Raw genomic sequence first — 23,446 nt, 5'->3', positions numbered from 1 at the left:
TAACAGAAGCATATGCGGCTCACGCACCCCTCTCTACTTCAGTGCTGCACACAACCACCTGGACTGTGTCCGGATCCTCCTGGAAGCCGGGGCCGACCCTAACAGAAGCATAGACGGCTCATGCACCCCTCTCTACTTCAGTGCTGCACACAACCACCTGGAATGCTTCCGCCTGCTGCTCCAGGCTGCTGGCTTTCTGACCCGTGACGTGGCTTCTCTCCTGCTGGAGGAGGTGCTGCTTAACAGGTGCAACATGGCCTTCGTCCAGCTGCTGCTGGACCACGGTGCTGACCCGGCCCTGGTGACCACAAAGCAGGCACTGCTGGAGGAGAGGGCGGATCCCGACGCTCTCAGGGTCTTTCTGGAGGCCAAGAGATGTCCTCACAGTCTGGCCCACGTGTGTCGGATCCGGATCCGCCAAGCACTGGGCACACATGGCCTGAACCAAGTCCACTCCCTACCACTAACACAAGTGATGAAGGACTTCGTGCTCCACCAAAACTGACTTGAAGGGCTGTCAGTTGATTTATTTCATTTCCTAGATTTAGTTCTTCAGTGACTGTGTTCCAAACAAATCCAGAACCAGAGACTATATACCATCAGCATAACACCACCTGTAGCCAATCCTACTACTTGGAGAGCGTTAAATGGAGTGTGTCCGTGTGTGCTCGGTTCATTGTTTCCAGAGTCCCCACCCCAGAAATTGTGTTTATCTTAATATGACGTGAGGTTCAGTTAGCTTTAAAAAATACTTTTTACTTTTATACATGATTACATTTCAGAGCCTGTAATTCTTTACTTTAACTTGATTAAACAAGTTGAATCAGTACTTCTACTTCAGAGTCTTTATTTAGACAAGTAACTGTACTTCTACACAAGTAAAGAATGTGTGTACATCTCTGGTGTATGTGTGCGTGCATGAATGTATGTGTGTGTGTGTGTGTGTGTGTGTGTGTGTGTGTGTGTGTGTGTGTGTGTGTGTGTGCGTGCCTGCGTGCGTGCGGGCGTGCGTGCATGCATGCAGGTTCACATTTACACACGCATAATGTGTTTCACATTTAGCATTGACATTTAAATTATAAAAAAAAAATTGCAACATTTGACCAACGATTTTTTATTCTGAAACAAATGTGTTCCTTCCTGTGAAACAGTGGACACACCACCCTGACAGTGACCGGCACCAACCTGGATGTCGTTCAGGAGCCACGCGTCAGAGTCAAATATGCCGGCCATGAGTCTGTCAATGTGAGTGTGACCCCTGCTGCTCGTACACTGCACTGACTGCCCTTAAAGGAACACGCCACCCATTTTCAACCAGCTTTGTATCATTCCAACATCAAGTATATCAGAGAACTCTAAACAGTTGTGCAGGCATTCATTTAGTTTGACAGTTATTGAGAGTTGATTTGAGTTGAAGTTGTGGACCAGTGATGTCATTCATGCACAAATTGAATCACTGGTCCACAACTTCAACTCAAATCAACTCTCAATTACCGTCAAACTACACGAATGCCTGCAAAACTGTTACAGTTTTCGGATATACTACTGATGTTCTAATATACAAGGCTGGTTGAAATTCGGCGGAGTGTTCCTTTAATTTCTATTGACATAACTTGCTCAAGCTGATAGAAAAGGACACAGTAAAGTTGTTCTTTATCAATACTAGAACTGTAACAAGGTCAATAGAGAGCCAAGGTGGAACGTCACTTCCTGCTTCAGCACTGTACCAGAGATTTTCATCAGCCATTTATTTTCCCATAGACTTTTCGTAAAATGCTTATAAAAATAGTTTTACTTGTTCAAACCAAACGGTTCAGATATATTTAGAAACAGGAGAGACCACATAACATTTCACTCTGACCAAAACGTTTAAAGGAAATATTTTTTCGATGTTGTATTTTTAAGTTTTGTCTGAGTGAAATGTTCTATGGTCTCTCCAGATTCTAAATATAGCTGAACTGTTTGGTTTGACCAAGTACAACTATTTTTATGAGCATTTTACGAAATGTCTATGGGAAAATAAAAGGCGGAAGAAAATCCCTGGTACAGTGCTGAAGCAGGAAGTGACGTTCACTTTGCCTCTCTATATAATGCTGGGGCACATCTATGACTTTATTTTTAGATTAAGTAAAGTTCTGGCAGCTGGCTTCAAGTTGGTTGAGGGAGTACCTTGTTGGTTCAATTGAAATGTGTTTGTGTTGCAATGGAAGGAAATATTGTTTACAGATGATATTATGGCTGAGTGGGAGCATGTGAATGTGAAATGCAATGAGGCCTACAACTGATCCCCTGAGGAACTCCACAGGTACTGTGTATTTAGAAAGAGGAGTTTTCAATAGTGAATGTTCTGTGAGAGTGCTGTGTTTTTGATGCCAACCCAGAACTCCAGTCAACAGTATCAATGGCTGCACTAAAGATCTAAAAGGATTCAAATCTAACTTTCAGTCTAATCTGCTACTAGAAGGTGGTCATTGGTAACTTTAATGAGGCAGTCTCAGTAAGCATACTGAATCTCTAAAACGTAACTGGAATTGGTAACAAAAGGGAACAAAATATCCATAAAAGCTATTAATTAACTTGAAACAACTTTCTGTAACATCTTAGATAAAAAATGGAAGCTTGGAGATTGGCCCGTAGTTGCTGGAATTGAACGGGTCAAGGCTTGTTTTTGAAGGAGGGATGGACTAACTGCAGAAGAAAACAGTGGGCAAAGTGCCACTTGCCAGAGAAGCTATTGGTTATCAATAAAATACCAGCAGAAACTAGGTCAAAGACCTCCTTTAGGAATTTTGTAGGAACAACATCAAGAGACTCATTCCATATAATTTAGTTTCTGGTTGGGGGAGTGGTTTTAAGCCATGTGATCAACCTTATTATCAGTTAAAAAGAAAGTGTTAAAAACTCTTCAAGGAGTGGCCTCAGTGTCAGTACTATGCAAATTTATTCAATATGATCTCTTGGTGAGTGCTTAGGCTGGACGACAAATGTGGCCGTTAAAATCACACTATAGTATAGAACCAATACTCAGATGAGGTGAAATTACCACTTGATCTGGTCGAACATTTAAAATTATAATTTCAAGTTATTGGGTAACCGAATACCTTTTTATAAATCAGTTTTATCTATAAAATATTGACTAATGAATTTCAGAATTTGAAATTAAACCATTATACATCTACATCTTTCTAGAACATTTGTCCATGTCATTTCTCATATTTCATATTGCAAAGCTGTAGAATATGTAATTGAGGTTGTGACCTCTGTAAGTTGTCAACATGGTTTGGGTGATGATGCTTTGATTTCTTTCCAGGTGTGCAAGGTGCTGAACACCACCACCATCAGCTGTTTCGCCCCCTCGTTGAAGGCGGAGTACACCCCCGACCAGGAGACCATCAAACATGTGGACGAGTTTGGCTTTGTGTTCAACAACGTCCAGGCGCTGCTCACTTACAACAACGCCAGCTTCATCTACTACCCAAACCCTTACCTGGAGCCCCTCAGCCTCTCTGGGGTTCTGGAGCAGAAACCTGGTTCTCCCATTATACTCAAAGTAAGTTAGAGCAGTGATTGATTGTCAACCGTTTTCTCATCAAGGACCCATCATTTAGTCCACAGTGCGTCTCATTGGGGGGGGGGGGGGGATGACAAAAAACAAAAGAAAGGTTGGTCATGGGCCAAGGATGAACTGATTAACTTTCCACACCCACTAGCCAAAAGGGGGCGTGGCAATGCCCGTAGCCAATCACAAAAAGGCACTTAACTTCCACACGGATTCACACAACACAGCAAAACTTTGTCGAAAGGTTGGTCATCGGCCAAGGACGAAGTGAAAAAAGTTGGAAAAACACGCACATCCCAGCTGAATGGGGCAGGTGTGGCGCTAGAGGAAGACAAACTGGAAAATGAAATAAAACAGCTGGCAGTTTCTTTGAATGCACCACCGGCTGTTTCATTTCATTTAGCAAGGACAAAGTGATTCACTTTCCACGCCCACTGCTGGCCAAAAGGAGGCATGGCAATGGGGATAGCCAATCACAACGGATTCACGTAAGATCACGAAACTTTGTAGAAAGGTGTGGTGGGGGTGTGACTAGAGTGCCCTCTAGTTAAATATGATTTTCTCCAGAATTCCATGACTATTCTGTATTGTAGGTAGACAACAGAGAAACTATGACTATTCTGTATTGTAGGTAGATAACAGAAACTAGAATCAAAACAGTCAATTCTCAAATTGTGTTCACTTCTTCTTATACATGAAATAATGGTGATGTTTAATCAATCATCCATTTGCTGGGGACCCCCTGGGACCCCCTCAAGGACCCCTGGTGGGTCCCCGGCCCCTACGTTGAGAACCACTGAGTTAGAGGAGATCAGACGTGCTGCTGTTTGGCTCTTCTTTTGTGAATCTGGTTCACTAAAATAGATCATAGCTCAAATCCTCTGTAGCCATGAGGACATTGTGTCTTTAATCTCCAATATTGTTAATCTAGTTTAGCCTATTGCCATCTATATTTGATCCTAACTGTCACTGCTGTAATGACCCCATTTTCCTTCAGTCCCATTTTATCTCAAGTGCTGCATGACATGTTCAAATGTTTCATGCTAGTGTTAGAACCTGTTTCATGCTAGTGTTAGGACCTGTTAGGACCTGTTTCATGCTAGTGTTAGGACCTGTTTAATGTTAGTGTTAGGACCTGTTTCATGGTAGTGTTAGGACCTGTTTCATGCTAGTGTTAGGACCTGTTTCATGCTAGTGTTAGGACCTGTTTCATGGTAGTGTTAGGACCTGTTTCATGCTAGTGTTAGGACCTGTTTCATGCTAGTGTTAGGACCTGTTTCATGGTAGTGTTAGGACCTGTTTCATGCTAGTGTTAGGACCTGTTTCATGGTAGTGTTAGGACCTGTTTCATGCTAGTGTTAGGACCTGTTAGGACCTGTTTCATGCTAGTGTTAGGACCTGTTAGGACCTGTTTCATGGTAGTGTTAGGACCTGTTAGGACCTGTTTCATGCTAGTGTTAGGACCTGTTTCATGCTAGTGTTAGGACCTGTTTCATGCTAGTGTTAGGACCTGTTTCATGGTAGTGTTAGGACCTGTTTCATGCTAGTGTTAGGACCTGTTAGGACCTGTTTCATGCTAGTGTTAGGACCTGTTAGGACCTGTTTCATGGTAGTGTTAGGACCTGTTAGGACCTGTTTCATGCTAGTGTTAGGACCTGTTAGGACATGTTTCATGGTAGTGTTAGGACCTGTTTCATGGTAGTGTTAGGACCTGTTTCATGTTAGTGTTAGGACCTGTTTCATGCTAGTGTTAGGACCTGTTAGGACCTGTTTCATGGTAGTGTTAGGACCTGTTTCATGGTAGTGTTAGGACCTGTTTCATGCTAGTGTTAGGACCTGTTTCATGCTAGTGTTAGGACCTGTTTCATGCTAGTGTTAGGACCTGTTTCATGCTAGTGTTAGGACCTGTTTCATGCTAGTGTTAGGACCTGTTTCATGGTAGTGTTTGGACCTGTTTCATGCTAGTGTTAGGACCTGTTTCATGCTAGTGTTAGGACCTGTTTCATGTTAGTGTTAGAACCTGTTTCATGTTAGTGTTAGGACCTGTTTCATGGTAGTGTTAGGACCTGTTTCATGCTAGTGTTAGGACCTGTTTCATGCTAGTGTTAGGACCTGTTTCATGCTAGTGTTAGGACCTGTTTCATGCTAGTGTTAGGACCTGTTTCATGTTAGTGTTAGAACCTGTTTCATGTTAGTGTTAGGACCTGTTTCATGGTAGTGTTAGGACCTGTTTCATGCTAGTGTTAGGACCTGTTAGGACCTGTTTCATGCTAGTGTTAGGACCTGTTTCATGCTAGTGTTAGGACCTGTTTCATGTTAGTGTTAGAACCTGTTTCATGGTAGTGTTAGGACCTGTTTCATGGTAGTGTTAGGACCTGTTTCATGCTAGTGTTAGGACCTGTTAGGACCTGTTTCATGCTAGTGTTAGGACCTGTTTAATGTTAGTGTTAGGACCTGTTTCATGTTAGTGTTAGGACCTGTTTCATGTTAGTGTTAGGACCTGTTTCATGCTAGTGTTAGGACCTGTTTCATGCTAGTGTTAGGACCTGTTTCATGCTAGTGTTAGGACCTGTTTCATGCTAGTGTTAGGACCTGTTTCATGCTAGTGTTAGGACCTGTTTCATGCTAGTGTTAGGACCTGTTTCATGTTAGTGTTAGGACCTGTTTCATGTTAGTGTTAGGACCTGTTTCATGGTAGTGTTAGGACCTGTTTCATGCTAGTGTTAGGACCTGTTTCATGCTAGTGTTAGGACCTGTTTCATGTTAGTGTTAGGACCTGTTTCATGGTAGTGTTAGGACCTGTTTCATGTTAGTGTTAGGACCTGTTTCATGTTAGTGTTAGGACCTAGGGTTAGTGTTAGGACCTGTTTCATGTTAGTGTTAGGACCTGTTTCATGCTAGTGTTAGGACCTGTTTCATGTTAGTGTTAGGACCTGTTTCATGTTAGTGTTAGGACCTGTTTCATGTTAGTGTTAGGACCTGTTTCATGTTAGTGTTAGGACCTAGGGTTAGTGTTAGGACCTGTTTCATGTTAGTGTTAGGACCTGTTTCATGGTAGTGTTAGGACCTGTTTCATGCTAGTGTTAGGACCTGTTTCATGTTAGTGTTAGGACCTGTTTCATGTTAGTGTTAGGACCTGTTTCATGCTAGTGTTAGGACCTGTTTCATGTTAGTGTTAGGACCTAGGGTTAGTGTTAGGACCTGTTTCATGCTAGTGTTAGGACCTGTTTCATGGAGTGTTAGGACCTGTTTCATGCTAGTGTTAGGACCTAGGGTTAGGGTTAGGACCTGTTTCATGCTAGTGTTAGGACCTGTTTCATGGTAGTGTTAGGACCTGTTTCATGGTAGTGTTAGGACCTGTTAGGACCTGTTTCATGGTAGTGTTAGGACCTGTTTCATGGTAGTGTTAGGACCTGTTAGGACCTGTTTCATGGTAGTGTTAGGACCTGTTTCATGTTAGTGTTAGGACCTGTTTCATGCTAGTGTTAGGACCTGTTTCATGGTGCAGTGAATATGCCACTGTCTCTGACTTGTCTTATCACTATACTGCCTTAGGACCTGTTTAGGACCTGTTTCGTGCTAGTGTTACAACCTGTTTCATCGACCTGTTTCATAAATCAATGCCTTCAGAGTTCAGACAGATCTTTTTATATATTTGGTGTAGTCTGAAGTGTGTCAAACAGTAATATCAGGCTATCTTCGCTCAATTGTTGATGTGTCTATGGGATCAAATAACATAATCATGATCCCATAGGCATCCAGGAATTGAACGAGAGGGGCTCCATTTTCCAAGCTTTGTCTTGGGGATGCCCACAGTCTCAGACTTTGAAACGCTCTGCCATAAAGCAACACCACAGAATGTGTTACAATGTGTAACATGCGTGATCTCTGGCTCATTTCTGTATTGATCTTTTTTCTGTTGCTTCTTTGTCAAATACTTTGTTGGAAGCCATTTATGTGCCATAACTGTGTTGCAGGGACGCAACCTGGTGCCGTCTGCCTCCGGTGGAGCGAGGCTGAATTACACTGTGTTGATTGGAGACACTCCCTGCTCCCTCACCGTCTCTGACACACAGCTGCTGTGTGAACCGCCAAACCTCACCGGCCAGCACAAAGTCCTGGTCAGTCTGTCTGTGTGTCTGTCTGTCTGTCTGTCTGTCTGTCTGTCTGCCTCCCTGTGTGACTGTCTGTCTACCTGTGTGTGTGTCTGTCTGTCTGCCTGTGTGTCTGCATGTCTGTCTGTCTGTCTGTCTGTCTGTCTGTCTGTCTACCTGTGTGTGTGTGTGTGTGTCTGTCTGTCTGCCTGTGTGTCTGCATGTCTGTCTGTCTGTCTGCCTGTCTGTCTGCCTGTGTGTCTGTCTGTCTGTCTGTCTGTCTATCTGTCTGTCTGCCTCCCTGTGTGTCTGTCTGACTTACTGCCTGCTTGGATGTGGGTCAATAATGTCTGTCTGTCCAGTATGTGATGCTGTTTGTGGGTCACTGTCATTCTGTCATTGTGTGTCACTCATGGTCTGGTAGGTCCGTTACAGAGTGCTGCCCTCAGGCACCGCTGCTAATGAAGAGCAAAAGAGATCCCGACCACAGAGCTGATAAAAGAACATCAAATGTTCTGAAAGTTCTAAGCACATTATGTGCTTAGAACTTTCACAAAAGCCTACTGTATGTCCCTTTATTCAAAGACTACTGTTCTGGAACATTGTTAATCTTTTTTTTACTGTGTCATAAAACTTGATTAGGAAAAAGAGGGTTGTTGTAACTCACCACCATTGTATTGGTTGCAATGCCAAATAAACTCCCCCTTCATTTGAAGTTGCACATAGATTTACTGCAGTATAACCACTAAGTCATATCCATGCACTATAATCAACTAGTTTTTAGCAAACTAGCGGACCCCCCTGTGAGTTAGGCCCCCCTGGTCTGGAACATGACATCATCACTGATGACATCATCACTGATTACATCACTGATGATGACATCATCATCACTGAACTTTATAAATTCTCACCCAGGAAGGATGACATCACTGATGACATCACATCATTAGGTAATCAGCGCAATCACCTAATTAACCGTCAGGTCACCCGCACGGGTGCTCTTTACACCCCCTGAAAGTTTCAGCCCGATCGCACGTAAAACGGCACAGCTGTGGCCGGACAAAATTCTGCTCACTCACAGCTCAGCTCACACACACACACACACACACACACACACACACACACACACACACACACACACACACACACACACACACACACGGACACTTCTCAAATGATAATAAGATGAAATATCACAACTGTATGATATTGTCTTTCTGCACAGATTTCAATTGTATTTTCCAGCTTTATTCTTCAGCAGAAGGCCTTGTGATTATTGAGCTTATTATTAAGTTTAATTTGTTATTGTTTATTTCCTGTAAGCAGTTTGTAACTCCGTTTTGAAAAGTACGATGCTGCAAATCAATGTTTTATTGCAGCGGCCGGTTCCCAACCTTTTCAGAGTCAACTCAAGGCCCACTTGAAAATGTCAAAAATGTCCACGGCCGACATCTGTCATCTGTAAACAGCACAGACGCTAAATAATGTCTTCTCAGAGCACTTTTCATTAGACTGATAAAAGGAGCTGTCCATCAGCACCACAAAGAAAGCAGAAACTAAAAGTGAGGGGCTGTCTGCAATAGGCTAAAGGGACAGCTCAACCTAAAATCCAAAATACATATTTTTCCTTTCACTTCTACGGCTATTTATCCATCTACATCGTTTTGTGTTAGTTGCCTGAGTTTTGGCGATATCGGCCCTAGTGATGTCTGCCTTCTCTCCAATACAATGGAACTGGATGGCACTCGATCGGCTTGTGGTGCTCAAAACGGCAAAAACATACATTTGGAAAAACTCAACCGCAATGTCTCTTTCCAGAAACCATGACCTGGTTCTTCAAGATAATCCACAAACCTTGTTGTGAGCAGTTTCTGTAGGAACTATTTTCTTTAGACCGAACTACACCCACTAGCTGCTAACTAGGTCCTACATTAAGCTGCTCACAACTAGGTCTGTGGATTATTTTGAGCAGCACAAGCCGAGTGCCATCCAGTTCCATTGTATTGGAGAACAGGCAGAAACTCTGCGTCTGATATCTCCAAAACTCAGGCAACTCACACAAAACGATGTAGATGGATAAATAGCACTACAGGTGAGAGAGAATATAATGTATGTATTTTGGATGAGCTGTTCCTTTAATTAACAAATAATGGTTGTTTTGCAAATGATTTGGCAGGTTGGAAATGGCTGCTTTATTGTTAACACTGACTTGTGTCGGTCTGATGTTCAGGTCCAAGTAGGAGGTCTCCACATCTCTCCAGGAGCGGTCCACATCCGCTCAGACAGCCTGCTGACACTTCCTGCCATCTTCAGCATCACGGCGGGAGGAGGGCTGCTGCTCGTCATCGTCGTCATCGTCCTGCTCGCCTACAGACGCAAGTCGCACGAGAATGACCTCACGCTCAAGCGCCTGCAGATGCAGATGGACAATCTGGAGTCGCGCGTGGCTCTGGAGTGTAAGGAAGGTGAGACAAACTGAGTCTGAATCATAAATACTGTCCACTTCTAATAAATCTCACCAACCCACCCAACCTGTAATTGCATTTTTGAAAAGTATTATTCTTATCCAGGCTTAGTTTAAACTGTGATTTATTGAAATGAGGATTTATTTATGTAAATTTATTGTATGAGCTTTTGGTACAAAGACTGGTAGAAGGTGATAGTTAAAGCATGAGTTTTTTTTATATATAAAGTTAACTTTTGTAAAGATCTAAAAGTTCTAGTTTTCCAACTGTATCTATTTTTAAATGGTAAAATAAATTATGGGCTGTATTATGGACATTTTTATCTTAAAATCTTTAGTCTTTTTGATCTTTTTTTTGCTACTGTATGCATTTTTAATTTGATTTACCTGGAACTGCAGTTCTTCAGCTCAAGTGTGTAATGTTCAAGAGAGTAAATCCTCAAATGTATTTCCTCCATAGCAAAGGTGCTCACGACTTTGACTCCTGCAACGACTAAATGTTGAACGCACACCTCTTGTCATTTGTAGCCTTTGCAGAGCTGCAGACAGACATCAATGAGTTAACCAGCGACCTGGACAGAGCCGGCATCCCCTACCTGGACTACCGCACTTACACCATGAGGGTTCTGTTCCCCGGGATAGACGACCACCCGGTGCTCAGAGAGCTGGAGGTGAGTTCTTCGCCTCCGCCACAGAACATCGGAGTTCGGTCTTTGACACCATTTCTCCAATGTCCTGGACTCAGTCTTGGTCTTGTGCCTATTTTGACTCAAGCTTATGTTGACTTGACTTTTTCCTGTCAGAGTGACTGATGTATTTATTAACTGGGGGAGGGGGGTGCAGCTGGACCTGTGTAGCCTGTTCCATGACACTGCATCTGGGCTAAAGCCTGTGATGTTTGACCGTCCTCGTCCACAAAAGTGTCTGTTTTGTATGCAAATGTCATGAACCATCTCCAAAAGGAGATGGTTCATGACTTTAAAGCCCCAATCAGTAAGATTTTTGTCATTTTTGACTGTAATATAACTAATTTTTAGTCACAGGACATGGTAGATTGACTTTTAATAGGGAGACCCTCGTCTTTATTTATCCCACACCGCCCTCCATTGGCCAGCACTGGGACTAAGCAGTTTGTCTGTCACGTCCCGTAGCAAGAAAAAAGAAAAAAAGAAAAGCATGCGCGCATGCGCTGTACAGCGGAAGCGCTGTGTTCATGAAAACGAGGAAGTAACTCGATTAGGATTTGCTACGAAAATGATGTTTCACGGAACTATGGATTATTATTTCATCACGTGGTGAGTACCCGATGTCACAACATGTACATAGAGCTTCTGGCGCTGTGTTTTGTTGACTTTGAACGGCGATATCGTTATCGATACTAATGCACGCAGAGGGCGCAGTGGAAAACTTACTGAATGGGGCTTTAACATTATTCCATAATGTATGGTGCATTTCCTTCATACTGTATGAGCAATCTTTTCTTTTACGACTAGGTCTTTTTTTCCCAATCTATATATAAATTTGGCAATGTGGACTGTTTCTCTGTCTGTTTCAAGAATTTAGGAGAGGGAGAGAGACTGTGAGAGAGAGAGAGAGAGAGAGAGAGAGGGGAGAGACTGAGGAAGAGAGAGAGGGGGAGAGAGACTGGGAGAGAGAGAGGGGGGAGAGAGACTGAGGGAGAGAGAGGGGGAGAGAGACTGAGGGAGAGAGAGGGAGAGAGAGATGGAGGGAGAGAGAGGGGGAGAGAGAGATGGAGGGAGAGAGAGGGGGAGAGAGACTGAGGGAGAGAGAGGGAGAGAGAGATGGAGGGAGAGAGAGGGGGAGAGAGACTGAGGGAGAGAGGGGGAGAGAAACTGGGAGAGATAGGGGGGAGAGACTGGGAGAGAGTAATAACCCTCTTTTTTTTGTTGCTACTTTGCTCTTTGATCTCGGACAGTGTGAGTCTTAAATATCTAATAAGTGTGTGTCTTTGTGTGTGTGTGTGTCCGTGTGCGTGTGTGTGTGTGTGTGTGTGTGTCCGTCTGCGTGCGTGCGTGTGTGTGTGTGTGCGTGTGTGTGTGTGTGTGCGTGCGTGCGTGTGTGTGTGTGTGTCCGTGTGTGTGTCCGTCTGCGTGCGTGTGTGTGTGTGTGTGTGTGCATGTGCGTGTGTGTGTGTCCGTGTGTCTGTGTGTGCATGTGTGTGTGTGTGTGTGTGTGTGTGTCCGTGTGTGTGTGTGTGTGTGTCTGTGTGTGCATGTGTGTGTGTGTGTGCGTGCACAAAACTGTTTGATGTATACAGGTGCCAGGGAGCGGCCAGGCGAACGTGGAGAAAGCCTTGAAGCAGTTTGCTCAGCTGGTGAATAACAAGGTGTTCCTGCTGACGTTCATCCGCACGCTGGAGCTGCAGCGCTCCTTCTCCATGCGCGACCGCGGCTACGTAGCCTCGCTCATCATGACGGCTCTCCAGGGACGGCTGGAGTACGCCACCGACGTCCTCAAACACCTGCTGTCAGACCTCATCGAGCGCAACCTGGAGAGCAAGAACCACCCCAAGCTGCTCCTGCGCAGGTAAACACAGTCATCAGGGTCCCCACACAGGTCCTTGACATCCTTATCCTTTATCGATTTTGTCCGAGAATAGAAATTCAAGTAATTTTTTTTTCACTTTTTTAACAGCACAGTTGAGAAGTGTTCACACACAGTCAAGCCTCTGTCTGATTGTTGTTTGTGAGCTGTGACCAGTTCTCATTATAAAAATGATCAGTGTTGTAACAGTATAATTGACCTTGATCCGTGTCTCAAACTCTGCCATGTTGGGTCCTTGAATTTGAGGGAATTGGACCCGGAAAGTCCTTGAAATGTCATTGAATTTAATGTTTGAAGCCTCGAATAGGAATAAGCAGCATTGCAGAATCAGCTTTTTTCTATGATTATTATTTATCATCATCAGTGTTGGGCAAGTTACTTTCAAAATGTAATATACTACATATTACTAGTTACTTTCATTTGTTACTTTACAATATTACTGTTTGTGTAGAGTAACTCATTACTTTTTACACTACTTTCACTGTAATAACAGTAACAGAATGATATCGCCGCCCCGGAACCATCCCGAAAAATAATTTAAACCGTCTTGAAGTCAGTGTAAACAATCCAAAATTCTAAATGTTATCCTTTTCCTTTGTTATTGTCATCTATAGTGGTTATTATTTGCATAAAAACACACAATTTGATTAGGAAATAATTTAAATATGTAGTATTGTACCACTAACCTAAACTTGTACCACTGTTCCTTCAGAAGTTGTAGTTGTCATAGACTGTGCTCCATAGTTGATTGCTCTATTGCGGACAAAAAATGTGTTATTGTAAGTCGCTTTGGATAAAAGCGTCTGCCAAATGACGTAATGTAAATGTAAATGTAAATGTAAATATGTGCTTTGATTTAAAAAAGAAAAGAAAAAGAAAAGGAAAAGTAACTTGAGTTACTTGACAAAGTAACTGGTATAATATTACTGAAATCCTAGAAGTAATAAGTTATATTACTGAGTAACTGCTAAAAGTAATATATTACATGTAATGTTACTTTTGTAATGAGTTACCCCCAACACTGTTTATCATTACAGGATAGATGGGTTAATTCAAGTGGGGTCCAGGTGTAACCTGAGGAGATCTTCAGTCAGAGATGTCTTCAGTCTCTGGCAGAAGAAGATGGATATGATATATGTACAGAAGAACTATGAAGACGTTGGCAAAATAGGGCATCTGTCCTCAGAAAACCTTCTGTGTCTAATTCACATTCATACGGTTACACTCATTGACTCTATAGGGACCGGCCGTCACAGTTTTCTGCTCTCTCTCTCTCTCTCTCTCTCTCTCTCTCTCTCTCTCTCTCTCTCTGTCTCTCTCTCTCTCTCTCTCTCTCTCTCTCTCCTCTCTCCCTCTCCCTCTCCCTCTCTCTCTCTCTCTCTCTCTCTCTCTCTCTCTCTCTCTCTCTCTCTCTCTCTCTCTCTCTCTGCGTTTGAGTAGCTCCACTGCAGCAGTTGGAGGTTAAGTGCTTATGACAGTTGACGAGGGCAGAGAGCAAATTAACATCTCCATTCCTCGCTCTCGATTTTCCAAGATGGCGAGCGGATCAGAACCAGTGGCCTTCCGCTCATAACAAGGCTGATCAGTGCCGATCAGTCACTGCTAATCCTTTGCCGTAGTCCATTCCAGCCTAGTTGCTGCACGTCTAACGGATGAATAATTAGGCCAGCGAAGAAGAAAAGGCCAGCGCCGATCAATTCAGCGTTGTGCAGCGGCGTGAAACAGCCTTTAAGAGCCTGAGGTGGAAAAAACAAGAGCGCCCGAGAAGACAGGTGAAAGACAGGAGCAGAGAGAGAAGACAGGTGAAAGACAGGAGCAGAGAGAGAAGACAGGTGAAAGACAGGAGCAGAGAGAAGACAGGTGAAAGACAGGAGCAGAGAGAAGACAGGTGAAAGACAGGAGCAGAGAGAGAAGACAGGTGAAAGACAGGAGCAGAGAGAAGACAGGTGAAAGACAGGAGCAGAGAGAGAAGACAGGTGAAAGACAGGAGCAGAGAGAGAAGACAGGTGAAAGACAGGAGCAGAGAGAAGACAGGTGAAAGACAGGAGCAGAGAGAAGACAGGTGAAAGACAGGAGCAGAGAGAAGACAGGTGAAAGACAGGAGCAGAGAGAGAAGGTGAAAGACAGGAGCAGAGAGAAGACAGGTGAAAGACAGGAGCAGAGAGAAGACAGGTGAAAGACAGGAGCAGAGAGAAGACAGGAGCAGAGAGAAGACAGGAGCAGAGAGAAGACAGGAGCAGAGAGAGAAGACAGGTGAAAGACAGGAGCAGAGAGAAGACAGGTGAAAGACAGGAGCAGAGAGAGAAGACAGGTGAAAGACAGGAGCAGAGAGAGAAGACAGGTGAAAGACAGGAGCAGAGAGAGAAGACAGGTGAAAGACAGGAGCAGAGAGAGAAGACAGGTGAAAGACAGGAGCAGAGAGAAGACAGGTGAAAGACAGGAGCAGAGAGAGAAGACAGGTGAAAGACAGGAGCAGAGAGAAGACAGGTGAAAGACAGGAGCAGAGAGAGAAGACAGGTGAAAGACAGGAGCAGAGAGAGTGATGGAGAGTGAATTGGAGGGACTGGGAGAGGAAGGCTACCTATAATGGTTGTGGAGCTATTGTCAGTCCTGCTTATCTTCTGTGTGCCACTCATGAAACATTCAGCTAGTTTCTTCCCTCTTCACCTCTCCTCCCTTCTCTCTCCCTTCACCTCTGGTTTCTTCCCTCTTCACCTCTCCTCCCTTCTCTCTCCCTTCACCTCTGGTTTCTTCCCTCTTCACCTCTCCTCCCTTCTCTCTCCCTTCACCTCTGGTTTCTTCCCTCTTCACCTCTCCTCCCTTCTCTCTCCCTCCACCTCTGGTTTCTTCCCTCTTCACCTCTCCTCCCTTCTCTCTCCCTCCACCTCTGGTTTCTTCCCTCTTCACCTCTCCTCCCTTCTCTCTCCTTCCACCTCTGGTTTCTTCCCTCTTCACCTCTCCTCCCTTCTCTCTCCCTCCACCTCTGGTTTCTTCCCTCTTCACCTCTCCTCCCTTCTCTCTCCTTCCACCTCTGGTTTCTTCCCTCTTCACCTCTCCTCCCTTCTCTCTCCCTCCGCCTCTGGTTTCTTCCCTCTTCACCTCTCCTCCCTTCTCTCTTCCTCCACCTCTGGTTTCTTCCCTCTTCACCTCTCCTCCCTTCTCTCTCCCTCCACCTCTGGTTTCTTCCCTCTTCACCTCTCCTCCCTTCTCTCTCCCTCCACCTCTGGTTTCTTCCCTCTTCACCTCTCCTCCCTTCTCTCTCCCTCCACCTCTGGTTTCTTCCCTCTGCACCTGTCCTCCCTTCTCTCTCCCCCCACCTCTGGTTTCTTCCCTCTTCACCTCTCCTCCCTTCTCTCTCCCTCCACCTCTGGTTTCTTCCCTCTGCACCTGTCCTCCCTTCTCTCTCCCTCCACCTCTGGTTTCTTCCCTCTTCACCTCTCCTCCCTTCTCTCTCCCTCCACCTCTGGTTTCTTCCCTCTTCACCTCTCCTCCCTTCTCTCTCCCTCCACCTCTGGTTTCTTCCCTCTTCACCTCTCCTCCCTTCTCTCTCCCTCCACCTCTGGTTTCTTCCCTCTTCACCTCTCCTCCCTTCTCTCTCCCTCCACCTCTGGTTTCTTCCCTCTTCACCTCTCCTCCCTTCTCTCTCCCTCCGCCTCTGGTTTCTTCCCTCTTCACCTCTCCTCCCTTCTCTCTTCCTCCACCTCTGGTTTCTTCCCTCTTCACCTGTCCTCCCTTCTCTCTCCCTCCACCTCTGGTTTCTTCCCTCTTCACCTCTCCTCCCTTCTCTCTCCCTCCACCTCTGGTTTCTTCCCTCTTCACCTCTCCTCCCTTCTCTCTCCCTCCACCTCTGGTTTCTTCCCTCTTCACCTCTCCTCCCTTCTCTCTCCCTCCACCTCTGGTTTCTTCCCTCTTCACCTGTCCTCCCTTCTCTCTCCCTTCACCTCTGGTTTCTTCCCTCTTCACCTGTCCTCCCTTCTCTCTCCCTTCACCTCTGGTTTCTTCCCTCTTCACCTCTCCTCCCTTCTCTCTCCCTCCACCTCTGGTTTCTTCCCTCTGCACCTCTCCTCCCTTCTCTCTCCCTCCACCTCTGGTTTCTTCCCTCTTCACCTCTCCTCCCTTCTCTCTCCCTCCACCTCTGGTTTCTTCCCTCTTCACCTCTCCTCCCTTCTCTCTCCTTCCACCTCTGGTTTCTTCCCTCCTCACCTCTCCTCCCTTCTCTCTCCCTCCACCTCTGGTTTCTTCCCTCTTCACCTGTCCTCCTTCTCTCTCCCTTCACCTCTGGTTTCTTCCCTCTTCACCTCTCCTCCCTTCTCTCTCCCTTCACCTCTGGTTTCTTCCCTCTTCACCTCTCCTCCCTTCTCTCTCCCTTCACCTCTGGTTTCTTCCCTCTTCACCTCTCCTCCCTTCTCTCTCCCTCCACCTCTGGTTTCTTCCCTCTTCACCTCTCCTCCCTTCTCTCTCCCTTCACCTCTGGTTTCTTCCCTCTGCACCTGTCCTCCCTTCTCTCTCCCTTCACCTCTGGTTTCTTCCCTCTTCACCTCTCCTCCCTTCTCTCTCCCTCCACCTCTGGTTTCTTCCCTCTTCACCTCTCCTCCCTTCTCTCTCCCTCCACCTCTGGTTTCTTCCCTCTTCACCTCTCCTCCCTTCTCTCTCCCTTCACCTCTGGTTTCTTCCCTCTGCACCTGTCCTCCCTTCTCTCTCCCTTCACCTCTGGTTTCTTCCCTCTTCACCTCTCCTCCCTTCTCTCTCCCTCCACCTCTGGTTTCTTCCCTCTTCACCTCTCCTCCCTTCTCTCTCCCTCCACCTCTGGTTTCTTCCCTCTTCACCTCTCCTCCCTTCTCTCTCCTTCCACCTCTGGTTTCTTCCCTCTTCACCTCTCCTCCCTTCTCTCTCCCTCCACCTCTGGTTTCTTCCCTCTTCACCTCTCCTCCCTTCTCTCTCCCTCCACCTCTGGTTTCTTCCCTCTTCACCTCTCCTCCCTTCTCTCTCCCTCCACCTCTGGTTTCTTCCCTCTTCACCTCTCCTCCCTTCTCTCTCCCTCCACCTCTGCTTATCTGCTGATTGTGCTGAGACTGGCCTGCTGAATGTTTCATGAGGGCTCTCTCATTAAATAGAAGGATGAGTTCACATGGGGAGGTGGTATCACTTGAACTTGTGAGCCTAAACATGCTGCTCCTGTGGAGACACTCTCAATTGTAATAGTCGATAGAGCTCAACAGTCACGTCACTTTCCGTGACGTTTCCTGCCCCCCGGAAGAGAGTTTCCTATTCATTTTCTCCATAGACATTTTGAAAATTCCTTGTTGCCTGCAGAATTTTGGCCGCTGCTGTTCTCTGCTGAACAGACCGGCCGGTGGAGTGATATTTTAGTGATGAGGGCGTTCTTAACACGTTCACTGCCATCTCGGCTTAAAAAAAAAAAAAAAAATTTTGACGGTGGGACATCGATCAAACCCTTTTACGTCTCCTATACCAATATTGGAGGTATTGAATGTGTATAATCTATTTTACCGACCAACTAAGTGGCGACAGTGCTCTCCAGACAGAGAGAAAGCCGAGCAAAAACAGCCGCGGGAGGAAGCCATTCTCAAGGAAATGGCTTGGCGAAAACGCTTTCGATTTCACACACACACACACACACACACACACACGCGCGCGCACACACACACACTCGAGTACCTTTGAGCATAAATAAGACCAGAATCGCAAAAGCTTCATCAAAGCTCTCAACCGACACCCCAAGAAACGAACGAGCCCGTTTTACAGTAATCCAGACTCGCCCGAGAGCGGCCGCGCCGCCAGCAGCAGCAGCACAGACGAGCAGCAGCAGCAGCAGCAGCACACCGAGAGCGGAGTACGCCTCAAGATTGGAAGAAGGGGATCGCGAAGGAATTTCTCTCCCGTGTCTAACCCCCCCCCTCGCCTCTCCTCTCCTCTTCCCCGCTCCTGCGATTCCCCTCGCTTTTTTTGGGATCTGTGAGGCAACAGAAACTCGCCTGTGACAAAACACTGCAAAGCCACCAGAGACACACCTACGGAGAGAGGAGTTTGGAGACACACACACACACACACACACACACACACACACACACACACACACACACAAACACAATACAGTATACAGACTTGCCCAAGGGCACCCATAATCACAGGCACGTGAGGTGGTTCTAAAAATCCATTTATCTCAAAACTCTCTGAAAATCTCTGAAACCATGCTGTACTCAACGGCTAATATCTACATAACTACTAACTCTACAAACTAACTCTTTTAGACAGAGAAAGCACACATTCTATTAGTACTTTTGTGAACTTTGTGTTCACAAAGTCCAAGCAGAAAAGAATCCTCGGCTCTTGTAAAATGAGCCAGAATCCTCAAAAAAAACCTCTGGCAGAAGCTAACTACAGTATTGAAAAACGGCTGGCAGTGAATGTGTTAAATGAACGATTTAAGAACGGTCCTTGACCAATCAGATTGCTTGGTCGGAACTAAATGTTGTATAATCGTTGCTTCGGGACACGCCATTACTGTTTTGCCAGCGGTTGTCAACTAGTGCGCGCAGTCCCTGATTGGCCCGTTTACTTAAGTTGTGTAAAGCGTTGGGGCGGAAGTCCAGACTGATCCCTGGAGCCAATGAAAACATCCAGACTGATCCCTGGAGCCAATGAAAACATCCAGACTGATCCCTGGAGCCAATGAAAACATAATGTGAGGTGACGTGATCAGGATGCTTTTACCAGGCTAGTTTGAAGGTATGAAGGGGATTCCTACACTTAGTCATGAAAGTCAAGTCATGACATCTATCCCATCTGGTTCTGTGTTAGATAGCTGCACTAAGTGCTGACACAGTTAGGAAGGAAGAGAGTGAAAGGACTTAAAGTGGACATCAAAGTTGAGTACTCACAATCATGTCGTGACCCAAATATGTTCTGCACTACCAGCACTCAGCTGGTAGTGCGTGGTGGGAGTAGGTGTCCTTTGAGACCACGAGGCAGAGTAAAGAGGTTACGTTTCTGTAAAGTCACCATGATACGATGTTTCCCCCCCCCAGCACTGTCAGGCTCTTCTCTGTCTTAAGTCATGAAAGAATCATCAGAGCACTCCGACTCTCTGCGGCACATCTCCAGCTAACAAATGAGTACACTTTCCTCTTGTCCTGCAGAACAGAGAACGTGGAGGAGAAGATGCTAACAAACTTTCCTCTTGTCCTGCAGAACAGAGTCTGTGGAGGAGAAGATAAAAAAACTCTCGAAACGGACAAGCCCGTCTTTTATTGTCACACGAACACCACAATACATGCGGCCACAACACACTCATGCTGACGGTGGCCGGTGAAAAGTGTCCTCTGCATTTAACCCATCCAGGCATGTCCTTTCCTCCGGGGGGCAGGCCAGGAGCAGTGGTCGCTTTCTCGTACAGCGCCCGGGGACCAACTTCGGATGTTGTCGTCACTGGTCGGATGACGATGACGATCTGATCTTCTGCATGTTTTTAGTGGGGGGGTTATATACGGAGGAACCCCCTGGGGGAGCACGGGGAGAACATGCAAACTCCACACAGAGAGAAAGGCCCTTACGACGAGATACCCCACCTGGGCAGTAGGCACTGAAGATATGGGGGGGAACACAACCACAGCGCCCACAGTGTCCCAGGCGAGAATCGAACTCAGGACCTTCTAACTGTGAGGCGACAGCGCTACCACTGAGCCACCGTGCCCCGTCGTTTAGATGCTAACAAACTTTCCTCTTGTCTTGCAGAACAGAGTCCGTTGCAGAGAAGATGCTGACAAACTGGTTTGCCTTCTTGCTCCACAAGTTTCTGAAGGTAATGTAAATGACTCACGCACGTCATCACTGCAGATGTTGCTGTGATACATTACGGGCAGGCGGCTATTACATGTCGGGCGGCTGTAGCTGGTAGAGGTAGAGCGGGTCGTCCACTAATCGCTTTGGATAAAAGAGGTCGGTGGTTCGATTCCCGCCTCCTCCAGTCTGCATGTCGAAGTGTCCTTGGGCAAGATACTGAACTCCAAATTGCTCCCGGTGGTGTGCCAGCACACTGCGTGGTAGCCTGCTGCCATCGGTGTGTGAATGGGTGAATGTACCTACTGATTGTAAAGCGCTTTGGATAAAAGCGCTATATAAATACAGGCCATTTTACCATTTTACATTACAGCGCTCCTTAAAACCATGAGCATTGATTCGATACCAAATAGGCCGCCGAGTCACAGCCGTCGCTCGTTGTATCCATCCGCTCTTGATGTGTTTTGTGGGCGTTGTGGAGGGATAATGCTCACCTATAGGGTTAAACATCTTGTATCTCCAGCTTTGCGATTCACAATGAGCTCCACGTTCTTGTGTTTGGTGAGTCTTTGTGGTTGATGATGCTTTGTCATGTCTGCGCTGGTGAATAGAGATCTTTCTTCTTCTCCTTTTCCTCCTCTCCTCCTCCCACCTGTTCTCTGTAATCCCTGGGTTCCGCGTCCAAAACAAAGGAGTGTGCTGGCGAGCCTCTCTTCATGCTGTTCTGTGCGATCAAACAGCAAATGGAGAAGGGCCCCATAGACTCGATCACCGGAGAGGCGCGATATTCCCTCAGCGAGGACAAGCTCATCCGACAACAGATCCAATACAAGACCCTGGTGAGTCACCAAGACGCTCGAAAAACAAGGAGGTATCACTCCTGTCTGTAATCACTTTTTTCATCTCTTGACAAAGAGGAATGACGGATCTGTCTGGGTGGCGGTAAGGCAACATCTTATGTGCCTTTGAATGCTGACCTTGAATGAATGAATGCATGAATCAATTAATTTGACATTTTTAAATACACAATGGTGAGACACCCTTAGGCCACGACCATACACGTGTATAAAATTGTCGAGGAATTTTCACACACAATCAAGTCAAGGAGACTTATTTCCATTGTGGTCCTCGTTCTTGTGTTCTGATAGTTTCAATAACATGAAGTCAGTGGGCAGATAATGAAACAGGATGAAGACAGCCTACTTTACATTTAAATGCTAAACCGTAACAACTTCCACCGTTCTCCCATTTCTTCCACTAGAGTTTGATGTGCACTAAACTTAAAGCAGCTACGAGGAACTTTCATTTTGTTTTGATTTTAGCGACCCCTGTGGACAAAAGCAGTAGTGTTCTCCCGCAACAAAGATTGCATTTCCTGAACGCTGTGTCCACTGGGCTGTCCACTGGTCTGCTACGGCGGGCCAGGCATGGCTCCTCCCCCCACCGCTTTATTTACTGCAAAATGGTTCTTACACTTTTTTTTTTCTTTTTTTTTGCACATTAATTAATAATAATTTTCAAACCTATCTCCTGTCTCCATGTTGACATTATTGGTTTATTGGCTGGTCGGAACCAAAAAATTACAACCAGTTTCACACGGACATGTCAGGACGGACGTGTGCCCGACCGGCACACAGGCATTTAGAAAAACAATATATACAAATCGCTGATGTGAAGCATGTTTCATAATCATAACCAGTTAAACGTTCTGCGTAGCTGTTTAATTCTTGGAAGGGCTACCCATACAACAACATTGTAGCTGGCCAGCTCTGGACAACACTGTCGCCAGAGCCGAGCTGCATATGCGAGCCTGCGCAGCGGGTGAGCTACAGGGCCGCTGGCGCTAGGATTTCTATTTCTAGTACCTGTAGTATAAAAGTATAATAGTATATAACACATCACACAGCATCCAGCTATGCTAGAGTCCCTCGTCTTTCTGTCTCCAATTAGCCTGTCAGAGTAGCTTCCCTCTCAGGCTTTAGCCCCCAAAGCAGAGGCAGCCAGTCGGTGACAGGATGTCTCTGATGGCCATGTCTCATTACTTGTTTAGTGTCCCCCCCCCAACCCGCATCCTGTAGGTGTGAAATTACATTTGTGGCCAAGATGCTCTCCACGAGGACAGTCTGGTGAGGACGAGGTAATGGAATGAAACACCTTTCTCTCTGTCTCCTTCTCTCACCCTCTCTCTCTTGTGATCTCTCCTGCTTCTCCAGACACTAAGCTGTGTGAACCCAGACAATGAGAACAGCCCAGAAATCCCTGTCAAGGTTCTCAACTGTGACACCATTACCCAGGTGAAGGAGAAGATCCTGGACACGGTGTACAAGAACATGCCCTACTCCCAACGGCCCCGTGCCGCAGACATGGACCTAGGTAAATCACACCGTGAGAGATAAGACTCATTGGAGGAAATAGTGAAATAATACTGAAAAGTAATTACCATGAATCAGCATTAGGGCTGAAAGCTATTGACCCCAAAAAAAAGAAGAAGAAATAAAACAGGCTATTTGACGGAATAATACAATTAACAATTTAAACTATGATTCATAACAAAATATTTCCTTGTCATTGTTTCTATAACTTTACCTTTTTTTATAGAACATTTTGTTCAAAATTGATTTTGTAAAACAAATAGAATACCATGAGTTTGAATATGATGAAATGTTTTCACCAATATTGTTACTAAAATACCTATTCACAAATCCAGTTTGGATGCTCCTCGCTTTGAAGCAATTTGGGATTTGGAAATTGCAGAAGTTCATATTGTGATGTCGATTTCCTTTCAATGAATTGTTCAGCTCTACTCAGGATGTGGTATAATGCTGCTGATGGGAACATCTATATTCACGAGTTTCATGATGGTGAGACCGTGGGCGCTTCCATGACACCCTCCCTCCCTGTTTCCATGACACCCTCCCTCCCTGTTTCCATGACACCCTCCCTCCCTGCTTCCATGACACCCTC

The 23,446-nt window shown here is 45.7% G+C and overlaps 1 protein-coding gene across 1 annotated transcript in view; it reads left to right on the top strand.

Moving 5' to 3' along the window:
- Positions 1-23,446, top strand: part of LOC310799213 (plexin-A2-like) — a gene marked incomplete at both ends in the record, with an annotated part of 140,279 nt that overhangs the window by 95,896 nt on the left and 20,937 nt on the right. The window contains 9 exons of the mRNA XM_083661780.1: positions 1,152-1,245; positions 3,311-3,550; positions 7,537-7,680; positions 9,884-10,118; positions 10,646-10,788; positions 12,396-12,664; positions 20,438-20,504; positions 21,175-21,321; positions 22,696-22,855. Coding sequence (XP_083517906.1) covers positions 1,152-1,245; positions 3,311-3,550; positions 7,537-7,680; positions 9,884-10,118; positions 10,646-10,788; positions 12,396-12,664; positions 20,438-20,504; positions 21,175-21,321; positions 22,696-22,855 — 1,499 coding nt within the window. The remainder of the gene's footprint in view (positions 1-1,151; positions 1,246-3,310; positions 3,551-7,536; positions 7,681-9,883; positions 10,119-10,645; positions 10,789-12,395; positions 12,665-20,437; positions 20,505-21,174; positions 21,322-22,695; positions 22,856-23,446) is intronic.

This window comes from Poromitra crassiceps (genome assembly GCF_964638095.1).
Source record: "Poromitra crassiceps genome assembly, chromosome: 27".
Classification (NCBI taxonomy): domain Eukaryota; kingdom Metazoa; phylum Chordata; class Actinopteri; order Beryciformes; family Melamphaidae; genus Poromitra; species Poromitra crassiceps.
The sequence above is the reverse complement of the archived record's forward strand: the minus strand, read 5'-3'. Positions and strand labels throughout refer to the sequence as shown.